We start from the raw sequence: 12,197 nt of genomic DNA on the forward strand, positions 1-12,197 counted from the left end.
TTTATCTTAAAGACTGTTCAAATCCCATCTCCCTCTGCCTGCTCTTCCCTCTTTCGTTTCTGCATTCCTAGTATATAGTTTTGTGGTCTTTAATTCTTTTAGGTACGTTAAACATTTTGAAAGCAGGGAATACACTTCTTTTGGAACTTTAATGAGTAATTCTTTTTACGTGTTTAATCGTATAAGATTATAATTTTCTTAAAAATGTGGTATATTCATTAGTTTACTACATTTTCACCCAGAAATGAATATCATCTTGCCACTAAAATAAATATAATATCAAGAAGAGACTTTGTGGGTGGAATTCTTGGACACAAGTGATTTTTCTCTTTGCCTAAAGAACCTTCCTTTTCTTTAGCAAAGATGGCCATAGAGAAACAAATATATGTACATGTTGCTGTAAATGTTCTATAACTTTAAAAATACAAATCATTATTTTGGTAATCTGAGTCACAATTTGTAATTGGGCACCTTTTACAAAATTAGAAACTTTAGCTGAAATCAATATAAATTTATATGAATATTTTGTATAAGTCTAGAAATTTCTCACAGTGTTCTGAAAATAACCTTTATGAGATTAACAGAATTGGAATTGGAAAATTCCTTTATTATTACTTTTTGGGGCCTCTCCAGCCTTAGGGTTTGGAACATTAGCTAGTTATACCTATTGAGATTAACTTTTTTTGGTTACTTTAAGGAATAGAAGTGGACGTGGTTTTTATGTACATAACTATGTTGTAATTCTTTAATACAAAATAATCAGATTTACAGTATAAGAATTTTCAGTTTTTTAAATCAACTTTGTTAGTATTTATACTGTGGTACATTTAAAGTGCTTTTAAACTTTTATATAAAAATGCATATTGCTTTCTTACTACATTTTAGATTTAAACGATGAAATATACTAAGTGAAATAGGCTTCTTAAAATATTTAACATTTTAATTTCATGATTTTCCCTATCTAGGTATAAGCCATTGCGACGCAGGGTGATTTGGCTCATTGGTCAGTGGATTTCTGTGAAATTCAAGTCTGACTTAAGACCCATGTTATATGAGGCAATTTGTAACTTGCTTCAGGATCAAGACTTAGTGGTATGTTGCTTAAAGGTTTTAAAAGAGTTATTTTTATAAGTTTAACATATGTTAAAGTTCAAATTCAGAAATGGTTTATATCTTTCTTTAGAATGTTGGTCGCCTTTCAGTGCTGTAGTTATTCCTTGGTGAGTAGTTTGATTTGAGGGAAGAAAGTCCTTTGATTATTTTTTGCCCTTCTCATCACTAGTAAATGAAAAAAAATTTAACCAAACTCTACTAATCTAAAATTATTTATAATTTTTAATAAGAATAAAAGAAGGCATTTAAAAAAAATCCTTTTATAGCTTTACATGTCCTTTTTCTTATTCAGGATAGAATTTGTCATTTTTACATTTAAGATAACACCATAATCTGTTTCACCCTTACTATTGATTTTTTCTTCGTCTCTCAGTTTTGAGGGTTTTTTTCTTTTGTTTTGTTTGACTTTGGAATTGTTTCTTTTAGGACTTTATGTATAGTGTTCACATAATATTTTTGATTTTGTGTTACTGAAAACTTGATAATGACGTCTTCGTTGCTTCTTTTGTTCCCCTTCAAGGCAAGTAGGTGTGCTGCTTTATTATATGTCAGTTACTCAGAGGGCTTTTTTTTTTTTTTAATATTTATTTATTTATTTGGTTGCGCCAGGTCTTAGTTGCGGCAGGCAGGCTCCTTAGTTGTGGCATTCGAACTCCTAGTTACGGCATGCATGTGGAATCTAGTTCCCTGACCAGGGATCGAACCCAGGCCCCCTGCATTGGGAGCGCAGAGTCTTATCCACTGCGCCACCAGGGAAGTCCCCAAAGAGGTTTTTTAAAAGAAGTTCAACATAGTGTGGAACAGTATCCTCCCCCCACCCCACCCCCACTGTTGGTACTTTATTTTATACCTGAGTAAGTATATTCATGACTTACTGTACATTTTCTTTGTCTTGTGCTTAGGTTTGACTCCAGCATAGTCTGTAAAAGTGAATCTGGTTGATTTTTTTTCTGAGCTTCTAATTATTTTTAGATAAAATTAAGTGATTCCCCACCCCCCCCCCCAAATTATGCTAAGATCTTGTTTAATCATTTCTCAATATACCACCTTTTACAAAAATTTCGAACCTACCCGATTATCCTGTTTTTCAGCAAAGGCTTGGGTCATACTTTTCTTGTTTTCACATGTGTGCCACGATAATATAAACTACTTTTCATGTTCAACGAAGGAAAACATAATTAGAGAAATTACAAAATTAAGAAAACATTATAATTGCAGAAGCAATGGTACATTCTAAAAGCAAATAGAACTGATTTTTGGATTTTTTGTTTGTTTGTTTTTTTATACTGCAGGTTCTTATTAGGCATCAATTTTATACACATCAGTGTATACATTTCAATCCCAATCGCCCAATTCAGCACACCACCATCCCCACCCCACCGCAGTTTTCCCCCCTTGGTGTCCATATGTCCATTCTCTACATCTGTGTCTCAACTTCTGCCCTGCAAACTGGCTCATCTGTACCATTTTTCTAGGTTCCACATACATGCATTAATATACAATATTTGTTTTTCTCTTTCTGACTTACTTCACTCTGTATGACAGTCTCTAGATCCATCCACGTCTCAACAAATGACTCAATTTCGTTCCTTTTTATGGCTGAGTAATATTCCATTGTATATATGTACCACAACTTCTTTATCCATTCGTCTGTTGATGGGCATTTAGGTTGCTTCCATGACCTGGCTATTGTAAATAGTGCTGCAATGAACATTCGGGTGCATGTGTCTTTTTGAATTACGGCTTTCTCTGGATATATGCCCAGTAGTGGGATTGCTGGGTCATACGGTAATTCTATTTTTAGTTTTTTAAGGAACCTCCATATTGTTCTCCATAGTGGCTGTATCAATTTACATTCCCACCAACAGTGCAAGAGGTTTCCCTTTTCTCCACACCCTCTCCAGCATTTGTTGTTTGTAGATTTTCTGATGATGCCCATTCTAACAGGAGTGAGGTGATACCTCATTGTAGTTTTGATTTGCATTTCTCTAATAATTAGTGATGTTGAGCATGTTTTCATGTGCTTCGTGGCCGTCTGTATGTCTTCTTTGGAGAAATGTCTGTTTAGGTCTTCTGCCCATTTTTGGATTGGGGTGTTTGTTTCTTTAATATTGAGCTGCATGAGCTGTTTATATATTTTGGAGATTAATCCTTTGTCCGTTGATTCATTTGCAAATATTTTCTCCCATTCTGAGGGTTGTCTTTTCGTCTTGTTTATGGTTTCCTTTGCTGTGCAAAAGCTTTGAAGTTTCATTAGGTCCCACTTGTTTATTTTTGTTTTTATTTCCATTACTCTAGGAGGTGGATCAAAAAAGATCTTGCTGTGATTTATGTCAAAGAGTGTTCTTCCTATGTTTTCCTCTAAGAGTTTTATAGTGTCCAGTCTTATATTTAGGTCTCTAATCCATTTTGAGTTTATTTTTGTGTATGGTGTTAGGGAGTATTCTAATTTCATTCTTTTACATGTAGCTGTCCAGTTTTCCCAGCACCACTTATTAAAGAGACTGTCTTTTCTCCATTGTATATCTTTGCCTCCTTTGTCATAGATTAGTTGACCATAGGTGCGTGGGTTAATCTCTGGGCTTTCTATCTTGTTCCATTGATCTATGTTTCTGTTTTTGTGCCAGTACCATATTGTCTTGATTACTGTAGCTTTGTAGTATAGTCTGAAGTCAGGGAGTCTGATTCCTCCAGCTCCATTTTTTTCCCTCAAGACTGCTTTGGCTGTTTGGGGTCTTTTGTGTCTCCATACAAATTTTAAGATGATTTGTTCTAGCTCCGTAAAAAATGCCATTGGTAATTTGATAGGGATTGCATTGAATCTGTAGATTGCTTTGGGTAGTATAGTCATTTTCACAATGTTGATTCTTCCAATCCAAGAACATGGTATATCTCTCCATCTGTTGGTATCATCTTTACTTTCTTTCATCAGTGTCTTATAGTTTTCTGCATACAGGTCTTTTGTCTCCCTAGGTAGGTTTATTCCTAGGTATTTTATTCTTTTTGTTGCAATGGTAAATGGGAGTGTTTCCATAATTTCTCTTTCAGATTTTTCATCATTAGTGTATAGGAATGCAAGAGATTTCTGTGCATTAATTTTGTATCCTGCAACTTTACCATATTCATTAATTAGCTCTAGCAGTTTTCTGGTGGCAGTTTTAGGATTCTCTATGTATAGTATCATGTCATCCACAAACAGTGACAGTTTTACTTCTTCTTTTCCAATTTGTATTCCTTTTATTTCTTTTTCTTCTGTGATTGCTGTGGCTAGGACTTCCAGAACTATGTTGAATAATAGTGGTGAGAGTGGACATCCTTGTCTTGTTCCTGATCTTAGAGGAAATGCTTTCAGTTTTTCACCATTGAGAATGATGTTTGCTGTGGGTTTGTCATATATGGCCTTTATTATGTTGAGGTAGGTTCCCTCTATGCCCACTTTCTGGAGAGTTTTTATCATAAATGGGTGTTGAATTTTGTCAAAAGCTTTTTCTGCATCTATTGAGATGATCATATGGTTTTTATTCTTCAATTTGTTAATATGGTGTATCACATTGATTGATTTGTGTATATTGAAGAATCCTTGCATCCCTGGGATAAATCCCACTTGATCGTGGTGTATGATCCTTTTAATGTGTTGTTGGATTCTGTTTGCTAGTATTTTGTTGAGGATTTTTGCATCTATATTCATCAGTGATATTGGTCTGTAATTATCTTTTTTTGTAGTGTCTTTGTCTGGTTTTGGTATCAGGGTGATGGTGGCCTCATAGAATGAGTTTGGGAGTGTTCCTTCCTCTGCAATTTTTTGGAAGAGTTTGAGAAGGATGGGTGTTAGCTCTTCTCTAAATGTTTGATAGAATTCACCTGTGAAGCCATCTGGTCCTGGACTTTTGTTTGTTGGAAGATTTTTAATCAGTTTCAATTTCATTACTTGTGATTGGTCTGTTCATATTTTCTGTTTCTTCCTGGTTCAGTCTTGGAAGGTCATACCTTTCTAAGAATTTGTCCATTTCTTCCAGGTTGTCCATTTTATTGGCATAAAGTTGCTTGTAGTAGTCTCTTAGGATGCTTTGTATTTCTGCGGTGTCTGTTGTAACTTCTCCCTTTTCATTTCTGATTTTATTGATTTGAGTCCTCTCCCTCTTTTTCTTGATGAGTCTGGCTAATGGCTTATCAATCTTGTTTATCTTCTCAAAGAACCAACTTTTAGTTTTATTGATCTTTGCTATTGTTTTCTTTGTTTCTATTTCATTTATTTCTGCTCTGATCTTTATGATTTCTTTCCTTCTGCTAACTTTGGGTTTTGTTTGTTCTTCTTTCTCTAGTTCCTTTAGGTGTAAGGTTAGATTGTTTACTTGAGCTTTTTCTTGTTTCTTTAGGTAGGCTTGTATAGCTATAAACTTCCCTCTTAGAACTGCTTTTGCTGCATCCCATAGGTTTTGGGTCGTCGTGTTTTCATTGTCATTTGTCTCTAGGTATTTTTTTATTTCCTCTTTGATTTCTTCAGTGATCTCTTGGTTATTTAGTAACGCATTGTTTAGCCTCCATGTGTTTGTCTTTTTTACGTTTTTTTCCCTGTAATTCATTTCTAATCTCATAGCGTTGTGGTCAGAAAAGATGCTTGATATGATTTCGATTTTCTTAAATTTACTGAGGCTTGATTTGTGACCCAAGATGTGATCTATCCTGGAGAATGTTCCGTGCGCACTTGAGAAGAACGTGTAATCTGCTGTTTTTGGATGGAATGTCCGATATATATCAATTAAATCTATCTGGTCTATTGTGTCATTTAAAGCTTCTGTTTCCTTATTTATTTTCATTTTGGATGATCTGTCCATTGGTGTAAGTGAGGTGTTAAAGTCCCCCACTATTATTGTGTTACTGTCGATTTCCTCTTTTATAGCTGTTAGCAGTTGCCTTATGTATTGAGGTGCTCCTATGTTGGGTGCATATATATTTATAATTGTTATATCTTCTTCTTGGATTGATCCCTGGATCATTATGTAGTGTCCTTCCTTGTCTCTTGTAACATTCTTTATTTTAAAGTCTATTTTATCTGATATGAGTATAGCTACTCCAGCTTTCTTTTGATTTCCATTTGCATGGAATATCTTTTTCCATCCCCTCACTTTCAGTCTGTATGTGTCCCTAGGTCTAAAGTGGGTCTCTTGTAGACAGCATATATATGGGTCTTGTTTTTGTATCCATTCAGCCAGTCTATGTCTTTTGGTTGGGGCATTTAATCCATTCACGTTTAAGGTAATTATCGATATGTATGTTCCTATGACCATTTTCTGAATTGTTTTGGGTTTGTTTTTGTAGGTCCTTTTCTTCTCTTGTGTTTCCCACTTAGAGAAGTTCCTTTAGCATTTGTTGTAGAGCTGGTTTGGTGGTGCTGAATTCTCTTAGCTTTTGCTTGTCTGTAAAGCTTTTGATTTCTCCATCAAATCTAAATGAGATCCTTGCCGGGTAGAGTAATCTTGGTTGTAGGTTCTTCCCTTTCATCACTTTAAGTGTATCATGCCACTCCCTTCTGGCTTGCAGAGTTTCTGCTGAGAAATCAGCTGTTAACCTTATGGGAGTTCCCTTGTATGTTATTTGTCGTTTTTCCCTTGCTGCTTTCAATAATTTTTCTTTGTCTTTAATTTTTGCCACTTTGATTACTATGTGTCTTGGCGTATTTCTCCTTGGGTTTATTCTGTATGGGATTCTCTGCGCTTCCTGGACTTGGGTGGCTATTTCCTTTCCCATGTTAGGGAAGTTTCCGACTATAATCTCTTCAAATATTTTCTCTGGTCCTTTCTCTCTCTCTTCTCCTTCTGGGACCCCTATAATGCGAATGTTGTTGCGTTTAATGTTGTCCCAGAGGTCTCTTAGGCTGTCTTCATTTCTTTTCATTCTTTTTTCTTTAGTCTGTTCCGCAGCAGTGAATTCCACCATTCTGTCTTCCAGGTCACTTATCCGTTCTTCTGCCTCAGTTATTCTGCTATTGATTCCTTCTAGTGTAGTTTTCATTTCAGTTATTGTATTGGTCATCTCTGTTTGTTTGTTCTTTAATTCTTCTAGGTCTTTGTTAATCATTTCTTGCATCTTCTCAATCTTTGCCTCCATTCTTATTCCGAGGTCCTGGATCATCTTCACTATCATTATTCTGAATTCTTTTTCTGGAAGGTTGCCTATCTCCACTTCATTTAGTTGTTTTTCTGGGGTTTTTTCTTGTTCCTTCATCTGGTACATAGCCCTCTGCCTTTTCATCTTCTCTGTCTTTCTGTAACTGTGTCTGATTTTTGGATTTTCTACTTAAATGTTACCTACTTTGTGTAAATAATTGAGAATTTACTCTAAATGTCATTCTGTAATTATTAAATAGTTTAAGGATCCCGTGCTTAAACAAGGGAATCCGGTTTTATTTTACCATGTTTAAATTCTTAGAAGTTTGTTAATATAATAAAACTTAGCTGTTTCTAAGAGTACTATTTGCTGGAATTAATTTACTTTTGTAATAGCTTTAGAATAAAGCATTTGTAAGATTTAAGTTTTGTTTTCCTAGTTGGAAATATTATTTGCTGTTCTATTAGTGGTATCAGAGAGAAGACATTAAATGCTTTATGAAAGTGTTACAAAAGATTTAAATTTCAGGTCAGTTTTCTATGGGAAAGAGAGAAATTTCTTGGATCTTATATTCTTTTTTTAATGAGTCTATTAGGAGAGAAGTGAAGAGAAAAATGAGTCATTTAGGTCAGCACTTTAAAAGCAGAACATTAAATCTATCACATCAATAAGCATTATTTGGGAAAAAGGGTTTCATGGCCAGTTAAGTTTGGAAAACACTGGACTAAATATTCAAATACTCCTCTTTACTGTAGGACTGATGAGAACCTTTAAAATGTACATCTGTGTAGTGACTATCCAAGATGACAAAAACATTAATATCCAAGGAATATACTTTGAGGAAATGCTGCTGTAGATAACAGCTTTTGCCCTTTTCCTGTATGTCTTCCGGTGGCTGCATCTCATTTTTACGCTTTTACAGTTTTGTCCTGCCACAATTATTTTCTTATAACTCCTTAAGAAGACAGTGTTTTGTAAGGCACTAAGTTCATGGTGCATACATTGTCCCGTCCCCCCCCCCCCCCCCCGCTTTTTTTAAGTACATTTAAGATCAATAGTATATAAGATATACTCTTCTAATTTCAACCTGTGAGAAACGCTGGCTAATGAAATGTGGGAAAATACCTTATACATACAGACATACACAACAATGTACAAACATTCAGACATATATGTACAAACATACATGAGTGCATTTGTATGTATATAAACATACACACACAAAGTATATAGATTCTGATGAATCTACATCTGCTTTGGCTTTCAGAGTCTGTGTTCTCTTGCTTGATTGCAGCTGTTATGGAGTTGGGATACATTTAACTAGTTGTCTATGTGGCTTCCTAGTCTTATAGCCATGTTATTACAAGGCTTGCTGTGGCAGAATAGAAATAGTGCAGCAACTGGAGAAAGCAACTTCTCCAGTTGGTATAGGACTCCATAATTTTTTTTTTTTTTTTTTTTTTTTGAGCCGAGGAAGGTTTATTGCAGGGCCAAACAAGGAGAACCGGTGACTTGTGCTCAAAAACCCCTAACTCAGAACTCTATAAAATTTTATAATATCAGATGCTACTGTGTAGAGTAAATATCTCTGATAGTTGCATGATAGTGTTGTTTGATCTGGAGGAATATAATGCAAATTGAGTGAAATTTTTTTGGTTTATTTGAAATAATGTTATAACTTTTCATCAGTATTTAGCAATTAAAACTTGATCTAGGCATAATGGGCAAGCATTTATAATATTGCAGTATTTGGAAACTTTTTTTGTAATAAATGTTGGGAATTTTGATTAGGTTTAAGATAATGCTACTTTGAAAATTTTAACTTCTAAGCTTCTTTCTTTTTTTTTTTAATTAATTACTTAATTTATTTTTGGCTGCGTTGGGTCTTCGTTGCTTCCTGTGGGCTTTTTCTAGTTGTGGCGAATGGGGGCTACTCTTCGCTGTGGTGCACAGGCTTCTCATTGCGGTGGCTTCTCTTGTTGCAGAGCATGGGCTCTAGGAGCTCGGTCTTCAGTAGTTGTGGCATGCAGGCTCAGTAGTTGTGTTGCGCGGGCTCTAGAGTGCAGGCTCAGTAGCTGTGGTGCACAGGCTTAGTTGCTCCACAGCATGTGGGATCTTCCTGGACCAGGGGTTGAACCCATGTCCCCTGCATTGGCAGGCGGATTCTTAACCACTGTGCCACCAGAGAAGTCCCTCTAAGCTTATTTCTGACTCATCTTTAAAAAGGGGATACTTTAAATTTTTTACTTTTTAAAAGTTAAGAATTATATCAAGGAAAGAGAAAAATTCAATGGCTAACATAACAGGTACCTGGTTTTCCATATTTCCATTGTAATAATTTTCCATATTTCCATTGTAATAATTTTCCATATTTCCATTGTAATAATTTTCCATATATTTCAAATATTTAGGAAATAAAACATTACAAATGCAGTGGAATGTCTATATCTTTTTTTTTTTTCCTATATCTTTCTTTGCTCATTCTGTTGTCTTTTTGTTGAGCAGAAGTTTTTAATTTTAGGATAATCGGATTTATTGATTTCCTTCTTTTGATTTTATTCTTTTTGTTTCTTGTTTAATAAATCCATTTTCTTCACACGTGGTTCTTTATTCCATCTGGGATTTATTTTTCGACATGATATGAAGTAAGTTTCCATTTTTATTATTTTTTTATAAGGGCAACAGTGCTATAATGCTCTATTGAAAAATCCATTAAAAAATATCTTTTGCATGCTTTCTTCCATCCCTCTTAGAACATGTTACTTAGTAGATGCAGTGCTTATGGCAAGTTTCAGATTTGAGAATGTTGTTACCACAGTGTAAACAGAATGACTAAATTTTAGGTGAAAGGAACTTTCTTTCCCTAGGACCCTCAGATGATTCTCTAACCATAATATTTGATTTACATACTTGGTTTCTTTAGTGGTAAGGTTTCTGATCCAATAATAACCTTTCAATTTTGGAAATTTTAAGTAATTAAAAAATATTTTTTTTTTACTTAGGTTATTTATGCAACCTTCAATAAAACAAGCAGGAAGCTACTTAAAAATTAGCGTCAGTGTACTCTTTCAGCCTTGTAAGAGGCAGTGTATAATGTAGACTGTGGTACAGCCAGAAGGTTTATAGTTTGGGGGTGGGGTGTGTGGGGGTTACTGTCTGTCAAGCAGAGGAAGGGCCATCTTCATGGGCAGGTTGACTACCAGCATAGAAATGGGGAGTTTTTCAGATGGAAAGCCAGTTGATGGAGTTTAAGAAGGGACTTCGAGTGACATGTACATGACTGTGGCAAACCCTGAATTCACTGTGGGAGGTGCAGCTGGGATCTGGGCAGAGGTATTTTTAACAAGGTGCATTGAAATTCTCCTGTCTTTCCACTCTTCTGCCTTTTATGGGTCTCCCAGTTCTGTCACACTTTCTTACAGTTTTGAGTTTTCCTGCTTGATCATCCTTTGTGTCTCAAAAACACTGTTACAGGTTTTAAACTCTGCGGTAGTCTGTGTTTTCACAAAATGAATTCTGAATTCACTTATATTCAGCAAATATATTGAGTAAGATGTTGTGGGAAAAACCCGAACGAACTTTTGGGCCAACCCAATAATTTCCAAAGGAAATATCAAAAATATGTGTTTGAGACATCAAGATATTAGGCCACTCTAAAACCAGGAAGAAAGGAAACTTTAGTAAGTTTCTTATAGTCCATTTTGGTTTTGTAATGATGTGTCTGATACCCATATTATATGAAAATGAGCTTTAGAATGTTTTTCTTAAAAGGAGATGAAAAAATGGAAGGTGCTTTTTATCCTTTTAGGAAAGTTATTTACATGTGTATTTCAGAAGAAAATATGTAATTCAGTCATCTTGACTGCATAATAGAGTAAAAATAGTACCATAATAGTACCAAGTAGTAAAAGAGCCAATGAGTAGGATAATATCATTCATATTAGTATCTCTTCTTATGCCTAGCATGGAATCAGAAAATTAGAAAATGTTTATTGAAAGAGTTAAGAGATAAGGATAAAATATTATAAAATTATTATTCTGTTTCTTTTCAGCAGAGAAATAGAATCTATTTCATAATTATTCTCTCATGTTTGCCTTACTTACATTTTCCTGGTGGTCTTAAGTCCCTGAGACATCGCCATTTATTTCAGGTCCCAGCTCCATGCTCACTGCTCTAGTGTGTGGAATTCCCTTCACTGCTATAGGCAGGCTGTAGTAGTGGTCAAGCATTAGGCTGCTCCAAGTCTAGAACTCAAATCAACCACCCTGACAGTTATGCCAAGGCTCATTCTCATGCTGGACACCGAAGTGTCTGGTTACTCTTGCCTTTATGCAGCAGACTTCTTTGGAAGTAGTGTTGACCTGTGATTTCTTCTTATTCATTTCTCTGTTGCTGTATGCTTCTCTGGGATTCTTCCAATGATTCTGATGGCTTGATGGCACTTGTTTGCCCCCGTATGGAATTAGTTTATTATCTTCTTAGAAGTTTTCTGATGTCTCAGCTGAAGGTGTAAGGTAGACTCAGGATGAGTTACAGTCTGGATCTGGTTCTGGATACTTGGGGTTTCTTTCTTCTTCAAAAATCTAGGTTTATTCTATGAAAAGTTATGTTTAGGGTCTGGTTAAGGGAAGATTTGTTTTGTTTCGTATTCTTGCATTTATTTATCAAGTATTTATTGAATCATGTCTTAGAAGTTGTGTTAGACGCTCTTCTGCCAGTCTTCTGTCACAGTCCCCACCTCTTCATTCTGTAAATTCAGGTTCTGATTTTTTTTCCCCGTTACTTGTGAATTGCTGCAAAGTTCATTGTCTCTATGCAGTAAGTACTTCCTCTTTCTTTTGTAGCTCAGGAATAGCTAATTTTGTTCTTATTTGTGTTTGTCATATTTTAAATGCTCCTCTCTTTTCTTAAACTGTGTGCTTTTTGTTTTCCCTTATGATCTGGCTTCCTAGTCTTGCAGTTAAACTAGAGTACA

General features: G+C 35.2%; 1 protein-coding gene across 11 annotated transcripts in view; it reads left to right on the forward strand.

The window, feature by feature from the left end:
• IPO11 (importin 11) overlaps positions 1 to 12,197 on the forward strand; it is a 487,981-nt gene that overhangs the window by 72,591 nt on the left and 403,193 nt on the right. For all 11 annotated transcript variants that reach the window (XR_009502321.1, XR_009502322.1, XM_059916450.1 and 8 more), the window contains exon 16: positions 966 to 1,092. Coding sequence is in view for 9 of the 11 variants with exons in the window: in XM_059916450.1 (XP_059772433.1) it covers positions 966 to 1,092 (127 nt within the window). In the remaining 2 variants the exon portion in view is untranslated. The remainder of the gene's footprint in view (positions 1 to 965; positions 1,093 to 12,197) is intronic.

The sequence above is a fragment of the Balaenoptera ricei genome, chromosome 3, assembly GCF_028023285.1.
Source record: "Balaenoptera ricei isolate mBalRic1 chromosome 3, mBalRic1.hap2, whole genome shotgun sequence".
In the NCBI taxonomy this organism is placed as follows: domain Eukaryota; kingdom Metazoa; phylum Chordata; class Mammalia; order Artiodactyla; family Balaenopteridae; genus Balaenoptera; species Balaenoptera ricei.